The sequence below is a fragment of the Pinus tabuliformis genome, chromosome 1_1 (genome assembly GCF_031772625.1).
Source record: "Pinus tabuliformis cultivar Carrire ecotype Pingquan chromosome 1_1, CPIR1, whole genome shotgun sequence".
In the NCBI taxonomy this organism is placed as follows: Eukaryota; Viridiplantae; Streptophyta; class Pinopsida; order Pinales; family Pinaceae; genus Pinus; species Pinus tabuliformis.
The window spans coordinates 902,659,821-902,673,336 of NC_142297.1; the positions used below are offsets into that span (position 1 = coordinate 902,659,821).

General features: G+C 40.6%; 1 protein-coding gene across 2 annotated transcripts in view; it reads right to left on the bottom strand.

Moving 5' to 3' along the window:
• The window catches only part of UVR8 (Regulator of chromosome condensation (RCC1) family protein), a 430,618-nt gene that overhangs the window by 237,115 nt on the left and 179,987 nt on the right, over positions 1 to 13,516 (bottom strand). For both annotated transcript variants that reach the window (XM_089392986.1, XM_089392985.1), the window contains exon 5: positions 4,507 to 4,662. In XM_089392986.1, the coding sequence (XP_089249112.1) occupies positions 4,507 to 4,662 (156 nt within the window). The remainder of the gene's footprint in view (positions 1 to 4,506; positions 4,663 to 13,516) is intronic.

Consider the following 13,516-nt stretch of genomic DNA (forward strand, 5'->3'; position numbering starts at 1 on the left):
TATGAAACTGTGTTAGAAAGGTCCAAAACACATGGATCAAGCCAGATCTAATCTTAGCCGTTTATTAGGAACTTAATCTCGGTCATTGATATGTCAACAAAAAAATTATAAGAGGAGGCTCGAGGGTCACTTGGAGAATACACCAGAGTGATCAGTCATTCTATTCTCTAGAGCGGGATTTGCTAAAAGAGATAGAATTAGTGATCAAGAGATGTAGCTGCGAGGCATTTGAGTACAGAGAGACAGAGAGGCAGAGATAGGGTCAGGAGAGCAACGTAGTAGCCAAGGAGAGTGACGCAGAGCCAGCAAGGGCTCACGCAGGGCCACGCAGAGGCAGTTGGGCGCTATGCAAAGCCTCAGAGAGCCCAGCATTGCTGACGCAGAGGGCTAGAGGGCTAACGCAGGGACTCTCAGGGCTGACACAGACCCATCCGGGGTGACGCAAGACCAGCATGAGGCAGAGAGGGGTTAACACAGTCCAGAGAGAGGCTAACGTTGGGGTTTCTGGGGCAGATTTGTGCTGAGTAGCTGCCAGGAAGGATTATCCAGGGTTTCAACTAGAAGATTTGTCAGAAACAAAGAGGTATTACTGCCAAGGAAATTCTCTGTTGGGTAGGCCAGTTTCGGCACCTAGATTGTACTCTGATATTTCTTAATAAGAAAACCCTCAGATCGTTGCACTGGTTTTCCCACATTGGTTTTTTCCAAGGACATTAGTCCAAAAATAATGGTGTCATATGGTGTGTTTGTTTCTGTTTCTTTTAAGTCGCTGATCTATAACATGTTGAGCATGCACTAGTGTTTATTTTCAGTATTTACATTGTAAATAACTTGTTAAGAAAAATAACAAGTAGGTAGGAATAAATCAGATAAAGTGCATGGAGGGTTTCTAACTGAGTAAACTTAGAAACTTCAACAAAACATAGGAAAATTAAAATATTAATGGGTATTAATCTAATCAGGGGCGAAACTTCTAGAAAAAGCCACGGATCAAGCCAAAACAATCTGAGCCTTTGACTAAGATGTAATCTAGGTCGTTGGTTGTCCAACAGAAAGATATAATAAGGGGCTTGAGGGTCATTTAGAAAACACACAATGAGATTGAGAAAATCGATTTTTTGAAGTGAGAAGTTCTCAGGACGAAAATCGTTTGAGGAGATCTTGCAGTGGAGGGGCAGTGAGAATCCGAGAGAACAAATTTCCGGAGAGTATGAGGCAAAGGGAGAACAGAAAGACGTCCAAAGGAAGGTTGATGTTGGCTCACACAGAAGCAACGCAGTCCTTGGGGGGAAGCCGAGCTCCTGCTGAGGAAAGTCGAAATTCAGTGGCCGGAAGACAGGGTGTGAGTTTGGAAGGCAGAAGGTCGATTTCTCAGCCAGTAGAGGATCCAGAGGAAAGGCAGCATAATACCAAGGAGGTGTGACGCATACTCTGCCCAGGGTGACGCAGTGCCTCTAGTGCAGCAAGATCAGTCACTGATTCTCCAATGGCAGGGTGAGATTATTTCACCAGTCTTTTGTTCAGTATTCTCTCTGTATGGGATTGCTAGTTGAGCATCCTAGAATTGTACTTGGAATTTCTCCTGCATAATAATAAAACACTCAGAGTTGTTGCAACGGTTTTCTCGCATTGGGTTTTTCCAAGGACGTTTTGTCCAAAAATAACTATGTACTATGTGTTGTATTTTTCTTTCCTGCTCAGTGTTTTGTTTCCACATATATGTTAATTAACTGAAGGCTACAGATGTATTTGCTTCGAAATTTATCGTAGAACACAGCAAATAACTTGCATGAATTAACAAGTAGGAGAAGTAACATCAGTTTGCTGCAGTAGGGATTTCGGCTTAGGAATTTTCACATGGTATTAGAGCTAGTGCAGCGGCAACAAGAAGAGCATAACCAGAAAGCCTAGAGCAGAGCAAAAGGGGAAATCGAAACGCTGCAAGAGGCAGCAAGTCGAAACCCCAGAGGGTTTGCGCAATTCTAGCTGGAGGGCCAAAAATTCGACGTAGTCTCTCTCGGAGTGAGTTGACGGAGAGAAAGAGCTTCCAATTTGAATTTTGTCATGGCATAGGAAGCAACATTGAGCCTCAGCATAAGGAGCAGTTGGTGGGACGCATATTTTTCAGTGGGCAGTTTTGCCAGGCTGAAAGACGTCAGAAGAAAGAAGATGAGCATAGTGAGGGAATACTTCCTCAGTGATTTCTTGCCGAGGAAATCAGTATTTCTCAATTGTTGAGCAGTAGAGGAGCAGAGCATACCAGCGCCATCAGGGAGTGCGTAAGTCAGCCTAGGAGGTACGCAGCAAGGACAAACAGGGAGTTGTTCGGCATTTTTTCGGAGGATATGGCAACTAGTGGCTTGAGGGATTAGGACAGGTTGGACGGAGCTTCCAACTCTGCCATTTAGAAGGCTAGAATGACCTTCCTTCTAGATGAGCATGCCCTCAAGATGTATGTTGATAATGTGGTAGTTGTCCCATTAGATGCAGATCCATTGAAGAAGTACAAAGCTGAGATGGCTAAGGCGAAGAGGATGATCCCGGATGGAGTCAAGGATCACGTGGTGTGCCATGTTGCTAGCAAAGGAACCGCTAAGGAGATGTGGGATGCCTTGGCCACATTGTATTAGGGATCTTCCGAGCAGCAGAAGATGTACTCAGATGCAGAAGGAAGAACATGTGGGTCCGTTCCACACGAAACTTAAGGAGACCCGTGATGAGTTATCAGTTGCGGGACATAAACCTCAGGATTTAGAGTTAGTGAGACTGGCTCTAAATTCGTCTCGGATGAGTGGAAAATCTTTGTCCAGAGTATCCTGTGCAGAGCAGTGTTACTAAATTGGGACGAGACATGGGTAGCTCTGAAACAAGAAAAGCTGAGGAGAGACCTACTCAAGGTCAAACTTGATGGGAGCAGCAGCAACAGTGGGTCGAAGCCCAAAGTGTAGGAAGAGGATAATGCAGCCCTTTCATCAAAGGGACAATAGGGGCAACAGAGACGAAAAAAGGATGTCTCCAAGGTGAAGTGCTTCACATGTGGCAAGATGGGCCACTATGCATCCCAATGTCCTTTGAAGATAAAGGACAAGGATGAGTAGCATGATCCAAAGGTTGCAGTTGCAAAGATCGAACAGGAGGAGGAGTTCAATATGACAGCCAGGATACCTCTAGGAGGGAGGTAGGCGGATATAGCACTGTAGTTCGATAGAGCTACAAATGGGCAGGATCTTTGACGAGCCCACCTCTTGGATCATCACCTTCCTACGAGACCCCATGATCAGTGGTAGCGGGATGGTGGAGTTTCATTTGGTGACATGGAGTTTTGATTCAACAGATGCAGTGGCTAAGAGAGCTAGAGACTGAGCAGCACAGAGCAGAGAGGCAGCAGTGCAAGGAGACACATAATAATCAGTTGGTTAATGTTTCAGAACTTTTTTAAAAAATGGTACAACTACTTCTTTGGAACCGTGACAAGATGTGTGCAACATGCCCAACATTAGACAGACACCAGTCCCTTGTCCTCCATCCCTTTCACTATTTTTAGGCTTAAATTATACTACAAAATCAATGTTTTGCTAATCTATCTCTTCACATCACCTTGAGTCTTTTTGTTATAATTTTACCAATCCTACTTAGGGATACCCTTGTTGTGCTCAATAAAATCCAACCTAAAGTAAGAGAGGGGGGTACGAAGGTGACAGTGAGTATGCCCCTCTAAGTTTTTCTTGCATTTTCACTATGTTCTTGGGAATTTTACACATATAAATGAGTTTTTAGGAGGTAACACCCACATGAGGAATGGGCAATTTTCTCTCTCTCTCTCTCTCTCTCTCTCTCTCTATATATATATATATATAAAGAGAGAGACATAGATCACAAGCTTAAAATGAATAAAAAACATTTAAACCAATGTTGGAGACTAACCAAAAAAGGCAACCTCTTTACTTTGCTCATCACAAAAATCAAAATAGCCAAAAGTAGTTTATAAAGAATGTATATCATTTGAAATATATGATAAATGTATTTTCATTGATCATGTCTCACTATATCTGCAAAATGGAAATGCAATATTTTCTACTTAATTAGACTATAAATTTGTCAAAACTCTTGCTTCGAATCCCATTTTTCTATTTTCCTGGCTGGTTGAAATGTATGCTTGTAAACATCAACAGTTACACAATGGCCATGGATAAAGACGGAAAGACTCCTCTCACAGAGCATTCTCCATAACATTCCAAAACAAATTTACAACATTTATACTCGCTCATTAACCTTTCCATTAGATGGATTTCCAATATGGTCAGACCTGTAATCAAGTAAATCATATTTGTGGCAACAGAAATTTTTTGGAGGATGAATTTGAATATGTAAATTGATGATAAATGTAAGAAAAGATTTCTAGGCATGACAATGATATCAATATCTGAGAAAAATCCCCATTGGACAACATTTGAGGAAGAGACATATTAATACATATGATCAGAGAAAGGAAACGCGTAGACATACATTTATAGCTGCCACTTCCTCTGGAACAAGCCGGTCGTTCCTATCATTCAAACCTAGGTTTCCGTAGCGACCCCAGCCCCACCCATAAACCTTTCCATCCTCTGTTACAGCAACTGTATGTTCAGCACCTGCTGCTACCATCTTTACAGCTATTCCCTGCACAATATTCAGAGTCATCAACAATTAAGGAAAAGCCAAAAAAATCACATGCACTTTCACATATACACTCAAAAGCATCAAGTGCGTGTTATTTTTAAACTACTAAATATGTCCTAAACATACCTAAATTTGTGGGCCAATGTTACAAGCCGCAACTGAAGATATCTCTCCATCGGATAATGAACAACGTCGAAATTTTTTTTACTTACCTCTTTCACATACAAACCACACACTATCTATAGCAGATAATACAAACTCACAACAGAATATATTTGCATGGCATAACGATCATGATATAGAATTTTTAGCTTACCTCTATCACATGAGATCCACATATATTATCTATAGCACAAAAAAATAATTCATAAGCCTTCCAACTTTATGTGATATTTTCGATCTTTGTAATTTATTCTCCAATCATTATTTGAATGCACCCTATTTTCACCTACCTTCACATGCCATCAATATATTTCTTTAGATTTCACAAGAAGGGTTAAACCCATTCTGAATCAAATCATCAGGACATGCAGCAGCAGTGCAGAAAGTGGCAACACCTACAAATTTAAATTATATTGTACTCTCGAATGATCCCTTCATATAATTTTGATCTAGCCTAGTTTTCTGACAAAAAAAACTACAATGTACTTCTATCTTCATTATCCTATTTCGTAACAATCTATCTTATAAATATGTAACCCTAGATCATATAAAGACACAGCTTTTAGAAACAATTCTCCCTCCCTCTTTCAATTTCCCTGATATTTATCTCCATTGATATCAACCCCTAGTTTTGGCTCAAATTCTTAGATTTCGTAGATTCTGCATAAAGATTGGAACAGGTCCAAGTGCTCCAATTGTGTTCATAGATGAGTCTACTATATATTTTTCCTTCCTAGAGGAAGAAGAAAATTAGAAACAAATTATTGACCATGTTCACCTTGCCAACAAAATCAACCTTTTTCCCATACTCAGTCACATCTAATTTGATTTGGTAACAGAACAAAGGTTGGCCCTGTTACCACACAATCTAGCAGGCCCTTGTTTGAGAATGCAATACAGAAGCTATTAATTCAATTTCTGCTTTAACCTTAATAATTGCTTTTGAACTTTATTTAGCTTGTGTTTCTTTATTAGATCTTCTTCATCAAACAATTATCAAGTGCAAACACAATAAAGACATTGGACACAGAAATTAGGTTCCAAGCCAAGGCAAAACTCATCTAAGGGGAAACCCTAGAAAATCTCTTCTCTTCTTATAGAATCTGCTTCAAATGAGAAAACTATAGATTCGGCCCCTGCAGCAGCTCAGAATCTTTGCACATGTGAGAGAAAACTGGGCCAAACCTTGACCAAAAACTCAATTCTCCTTCCTTCGTGCTTCAGCTTTTTTCCTCGTCTTTCTTGACTTCCTTCCTGAATTTCACAACCCAGATCGAACTTCTTGACTGCAGATCAAATCACTTGCCAAATGAGGTCAAGCAGCTTCTATTTATACTCATTTGTGTAGGTCGAATAGCACTCTTTCGGCCAACATGTCTCTGGCAGGGCCGACTTGTGCTAGGAGGTTTATTTTCACTATATTGACTCAAAATAAATTCTTTTACATGGTACATCTTGCCCCAATGGGTCTTATATACATGACATTGACTCTCTTGACTCATGATAATAAATCATATGACATGTTAAACCCTAGAAACATGAAGAATATGCTTTACCTAGAAGGCCAATAAAAAGAAGCCTAAAACCCATGCTTCAATATAATAATATTTCTTTCTTCTTTTGCCTATTACATAAGATATCCATATTTACACGAGTACAATAACAATTATGAAGACAGAAACTAGTTACATTTCAAGCAACCCTAAGGAGGGAAACCTATGGGACAACTAATAGACTAAGTGACAACAATGGGACAATGACCCACTATAACCACGGGAATTGTCCCTTACTCTTCACAAACTTTCGCCGATGGGAGGTGTCCCAGTATGATTATGATCACCTATAGTAGATATTCTCAAGTTGAAGGTTCAAAGTGATGGAGCTAGGGCTCATTCGAAGAGGCTCAATAAATGTATGAGGCTTCAAAGAAGCAAACTTCTCTCTAAGAAAAACACTTGAAAAGAAGGCCCATGACCTAGGGTTTGAGGTTATTTTATGGTAATAGGTATTCACAAGGTCAAGGCCCGAGAGAAGAAAGGGCTTCTTATGACTTATTCCAATGAATACTTAAGCTCATACATCCCGTTACCGCTCAAAACAGCAGGGGTCCTAAGAGGGGATCCTATAGAGCAACTACTAGGTCAAGTGGAAACAATGGAGCAATAGCCCACTGTCACCTCAACTAAAGCTCCTTGCTCATTACAAAATTTCACCGACGAGAGGAGACCCAGTTTCGAAGGAATCACAAGGATGAATAGATCAATGAGGGATGGGAGTGACTCCTAAAGCTTATTCACAAGAGAGACTCAATCAAATGGCTTACTTGCTCTAGAAGCAAGGCGGTAGGCTCTCTAGTAAGGACTAAGGGGATACTTAATCCCAAGTTGGAGAATTTCCCTTGACAACAGGTATTCTAGACCTAAGGATCCCTAAGGAGAAATGGCTTCTATGCAATCCTTGTAGAATTTGAGTTACAAAGTTGTGGGACCACAAAGAACCCAAGTGGACCCAAACTAGGTCAAGGGTATGGAGTTGATCAACAATAGAGGGGCTTGACCTGGTTAGGGAGGAGAATAGGATCAAAGGAATAATTTTCTTTTGAAATTCAAATGCAATGATCCAAATGAGGACACTAACCCAAAGCAACCTAGGGAGAGGAATGATCCTTGAGCTAGGGCTTGCAATATCTCAAGATTCCACCATTGGATTGAGCTCAAACTTGGAGGATTCCTTAAGAAGACCCCAACGCAGTTGTGGACCAATTTTCAAGGGTTTTTGATGGCTACAAAAAATTTCGCTTAATGCCCTAGGAGACCTTCTGGGGTTAGGCCTAGAATGGAGAAGAAAAAGGTGAAAAAGATATTCATTTATGTTGACACCTAATCTTTGGGATTAGGTAATCTATGTAAAATAGTGTAAATAGAAAATAAGAAGAATTGGAATATGAAGAGACACTGGGAGATGAAGCCCAAGAGTCTCTCCCTCCATGTATATATCTATGATCAGTCTTAATGCAAAAACACAATTTGCTTTGAGGAGTTACCCCCTGGCCTGACATGATATCAGAGCACAAGTCCCATTTTGACTTGTAACTCTTGTATTCTGCCAGTTTTTTGCTCCCAATTAGAATTTGTTGTCTGGAGATGTTGAACGCATGAGGGTGTCGAACATTTGTTGCCTGGAGAAGTTGTGGTGCAGCGAGAAAAGTCAAACGGGGGTGCATTAAAGCTAGAGGCGACCTCGCCTAAGCGAATGGTATGCCGATTTTTTCAACGACTATGTCTGCATTCTAAATAGTGTTTTATAACTCAGCGTTTAATGATATCGACCACCAAATGGTGTGACTGCGTTTGTATTGTCGTATGTCGAATTTTTTATGACTGTGAGTCGGTTATCATATTGTTGTGTTGGTGGTATAACTCGCATTGAATGGTATTTCGTTGTGTTGTGGTGAATGTTGCTTTGACTATGTTATTTGTGTTATTTTGTTGGTGGTATTACATTGAGCCGAATGGTATTACCGTCACTGTGTTTGATATGACATCATTGTGGCCCTCCAAACCGCCTCCCTCATATAACACTCTCCTGTACCACTTGACTCCCGACACCACTCCCCCACTCTCCCACTATTGGTTGCATGTCTACGTGCAACAAAACATGGGTCTGTCCATCGGGTTGTTGAATGGTATAAAGTATACCCAGGACCTCGCCATACATGTATTACTCCTTGTATCACACTGCTATATGGCACCTCTCATAATATGTTGTGGTGAACCTAGTTATCGTGACTATGTTGGTGTATTGGCGTGACTTTCAGGGCTGATATTAAAATAGAGGCCAGTATCACCCGCCTCCTCCTCATACTGCCCTCCTCATATACCACTCTCCCGCATGCCACAGAACTGCCAGACCCACGTCACAATATAGCACCGCTCCACCGCCCAGTCCATACCACCGCTTACCACTCCTACGTATAATTCCACAGTTATGAACCCCGCACTCATATAACTCTGCCATAGTTAATACCTCCCCCACACTTAATACCTGCCTGTACCCATCACTCAAACAAAACCTTGACTTGACATGCTACGTTTTTTATATCTTATGTTAATGATTAGAGGGTGATATAAATGACAGAGATCCCAAGATAGGCAATGATTTTGATGATATGTAGGTATTTGTTGTAGCATCATTTTTTTGGATGCTAGAGGCCATCTAGAGCCTATTTGTTGATGTATTTTCAGTTCAAAGATGGATTGCACTCGATGTTATTTTGGTTATGTGCACCCTAACATGCTATATAAATGAGAACTTATAATTTGTGGACATGCGGTTGATGAAGATTATAACTACTAGATGAATGATGTTATATGGTTTAATCTATGTTTTTATGTTTTTTATCACTAATTCATCATTCTACATGCTTTTGTTGACATATATCCATCAAAATATATATATATATATATATATATATATAAAATTCACTCCCAAAATCGCTCCAAACCTAGGAGCTTTTGAAAATGTCACTCCCTGCTCTCGCTTTCGCTCCCAAGTAGACATGGGCTACATTGGTGGCTACTAGGGCTTGCTAGTTGTCAATTGAAAAGATGTCTACGAGAAAATTTCTCCTATGGGGTCACCCACTTTTCGTAGGTAACATCATTTAGAAAATATTCTCCCTCCCTCTTTCAATTTCCCTCCTTGTATTTATCTCAGTGGATATCAAACCCTAGTTTTCGCTAAAATCCTAAGATTTTCTAGATTCTGCATAAAGATTGTAATAGGTCCTATTGTACCCATTTTGTCACAAGCCCAGAGAAGTAGCATACAAATTTTTTTTCAAAGTTCAACATCATCAGCCAGCAAATTGTTGTATCATCGTAAACCCAAATTTTGCAAGTTGAAATGTAAATGACTAGTATGTCCGTTTAGTTTTGTAACAACACCTAGGTAATCCTCTAATTTTGGTGATGAATTTCATCTTGGGAGATTTTTTAACCTGATTGAATTATGTGTGTTTCTAGACACAGATAATAGGCGGATTTTTTCCTCCAGCTTAAACACCAAAGATAGGGTAGAATTCATTGAGAAGATCTTAGTGTTATATCGAGTCTTTGTAAAAGCGGTTTCAGAATAATTTAAACTATTCGGCTAAATTGTTTTATTACAAATCATTTGATCTATATTAGATCATATTATGTCGCAGATATGGGTAATTTCATGAGGGTCTATATGTAAAGGAGTATTCCCCCTTTGAGGGTTGAATTTGTAATACCTGATGTAAAAAATAATTTAGTGCATGGTCCCTCATACTTAGCGACCATGGCTAAAATATTTGAGGCTGGAAAACATATTAATCCCTCTAGTGTCAATTAATTAATTTTCTGGAAAAAATAAAATTAAATCCTAAACTAGAAAAATAATTAATTTAGCGTCAAATTTAATTTTAGAGAAATCAAATCTTCTCCAACTGGAAAATTCGTGGGTCAAAGAAAAGTCAAATTTTGGAGGTCCCCACCATCGCTAAAATGGATATTTTAAGAAAAATTGAGCCCTTAGACCTTGTTGGTTAAGTCAAGATCATATTTTTGAGAAAATTAATCCAAAATTTTATTTTTTGGATTAAAAAAAAAACAGTTTTAAGTGAAATTCGAAATTTCTTCAAAATAATTATTTCAACGAAGGAGATGAAAAATTCATCAAGCAATTATCAACGACCGAGATTATTTTGACGGAGATCAAGCCAACTAGGCGTTATTTTCCACTTGGAGGGATTTTTCTATAACTAGAAGTCTTTTTTACTTCTCGAGCATGATGAAAATTTTGGTTTGGGCTATCAATGGATGATGTAAATTTCTAACGCTAGTATTGAGCCATTGTTGTGTTGGGAACATTTTAATATCATAATAAAAAGACTTTGGGGTTCAGTTCATGGTTTTCTTGTTCCACTGATCTTTGGTACATGCTACTTATGTGTTAATCCTATATTGTGCTTCATTGTTACATAAATTGTTATTTCATTTGTCGATGATAAGAGCATTCTATTGGTAAAATTTGGTTTTATCTTAGGTGATCCGATTCATCATATGATCTAACGATTTGAATTGAAAAAAATTATAAAGATTTGTAGGTACATTAGCCCTTGGGCTCCAAGCTCACACACTATGGAGAAGGGTTGACCTTGTTTGGACTCTAGGAATTTTTGTATGGTGTTTTAACTTCGCTAAAGGGTATGGTCAATATTCTAACTTTCGCTAGAGATGTTTGAATGTCACCAAAATGCATAAATTCAACCATAAGAAATCACCACGAAAATGATGGCTAGGGTTGTAAAATGTGTTGTTAGTGCCAAGGTTTCACTCCACTCACCTTTTTCCCCTCACCTATCATTTTTCCCATCCTCCCTTTATCATTTTTCCTAAAACCTCTGCCCTAAATTACTACCAAACCCTCTCCCCTATCCCTCCACTATTCTGTCAACACAAAACCCCAAACCCTACCCCATCAACACAATACCCAAACTCCTCCCAAGTCCCTAACAAATTTCTCCCTATAACCCCTATTCCCATTACATCATTCCCTTCCTAATACTCCCTGTTTAATTTTCCCCTTGGTGGCAGATTATCAAAACAACCTCCAGTTTCACAATCATCAAAGGGGCAGCCTAAATACAGTTTATAAACAGCAGTCATGGCTTCTGAGGGTTCATCAGAGTATGAGGTGGAGACCCACAATGATACAGCTTCAGGAGAAGAGGCCCCCAGGAGACATCACCGGAGTGGCAAACATGTTAGAGACGAGCCAAACACCCTCACCGAGTTGCAGACATGCCCTCTTGCTATTTCATGCTTCCAGCACTAAGCATGTTTCGAATTTTGTCAGAGGGTGGCAAATGTCAGAGTTCATCATGAGTTGGCCCGTCTTTTTGCACTTCACCTACATGGAGGACAGTCTATCTTGGCTGGGGTCACTTTCACATTGACACCCGAAACCATATCAGTAGCAACAGGCATACCGAACATTGGAGAACAATGGCATAAGAAGAAAAAGGTGGAGAGGCATCATTATGAGCCTTACATTAAGGCCAGCTGTTTGAGCCAGCTCACGAGAGTTTTTCCATTCAGATTTTTGAGAGATGAGTATGCTCCACTCATGAAATTGATCATGAAGTACTTCAGTTGTGAGGGGAGGTTTTCTCGCCTTTATGCCTATCACATCAGGTTGCTCATGCACTTTACCAGGGTGCGGATGATGAACCTCCCATTTTTCATTTGCGGGAACATAGAGAGGATGAAAAATTTCATGCAACACAAGACCCCTCGACAGCAGCTCAATAGTGTTTATCACTTTGCTCTGATCCGGATTTTGGTGGACCATCAGTTGGGATTGCAGGGTATTGCTTGGAAGGACTTCATCTCCCGTGACTTTTTCAGCGCTCCACAGGTAGTATCAGAGGCAGAGCATGAGATAGGTGGCCCATCCCATCAGTATGAGCGACAGGAGACTGCTACTATGCCAGTATACATCACCTATCAGAGAGGCAGTAGACCCTTATTTGCAGCAGCAAAGCAAGTGTTATCTCCACCTGGGGTGGAAGGGGCCTCGCTTTCGACATCAGCATCACATGAGCAGGGCAGGGGTAAGGAGCCAGTGCAGGAGGAAGGGCCATCAGGTGAACGAGAGACCGAATTCGTTCTCCTCCATGATGATGAGACAAATGCAGAGCCAACAAATGCAGAGCTTACAAAGATCATCCAGGAGCAGCAATCTGTGATTGAGTCCTTATCCCTTGACTTGGAGAGGGCCAAGTGGAACATGAAGTACCTGGAGCAGAGAAACAAGCAGCTCGAGGACCAACAGACGATTATGGAGCTGCAAAACATTCATGAGCATCGCCAAGGTGCTCAAAGAAGAAGGGTTGATCTCACATCTTTGGAGCAAGAAATCAATGAAAATCGGGAGGCCAACCTTGAGAGGGTCAACATGCATTTGGAGAGGCTGCTGGACAAGGCCAACCAGGACCTTTCTCTACTGAGACATATGGCTTTCCGTTACAGGGTGCGAAACATGAGCGCACAGGCCCGAATAAGGAGTTTGAAAGCGAAATTGAGGAAAGCAACAAGAAAAGCAAAAGAGGCAAAAGAGCAAGATCGGCTTCGAATCTTGGCTAAGGCTTCCTTGGCCCATCATAACACCCCATAGGGAACCTCCAGCCCAAATTTCAAGAAATTTGGGGAATTTTTGGTCACATGGTAATTTTTTGGACAAAAAACAGGGATTTTCTCCCTGTGCTAAAATTCTAGAGCTCCAAATGAGGAATGGCTTGCATTTTTGGATTCAGCATGGAAAATCACGACTACTGGTGTCCGGACAAGAAATTTTGACAAGGTATGAGTCTCCAAAAGGTCAAAAAACACCCAAAAATGGCCTCTCTGCCACTTTTTTGACACACAGGAAGCAGTCTTGGGAGAATGAAGATTTGGAGGGGCAAATGAGCACCAAATTCAAAAATTCCAGTGGGGTTAGAAAGTAGACAGGACAGGCTTTCCAACAAGCCCACTTGGGCACATTTTGGACACCTGCAAGTGCCCCAAAATAGGCCCCAAAGTAGCGCGGCGCACAGAGGAAAAATTGCCCAATTTGCTTCTGTTTCGCGAAATTTCAGTTCGCGACTTCTCCAAGTGGGCCCGCT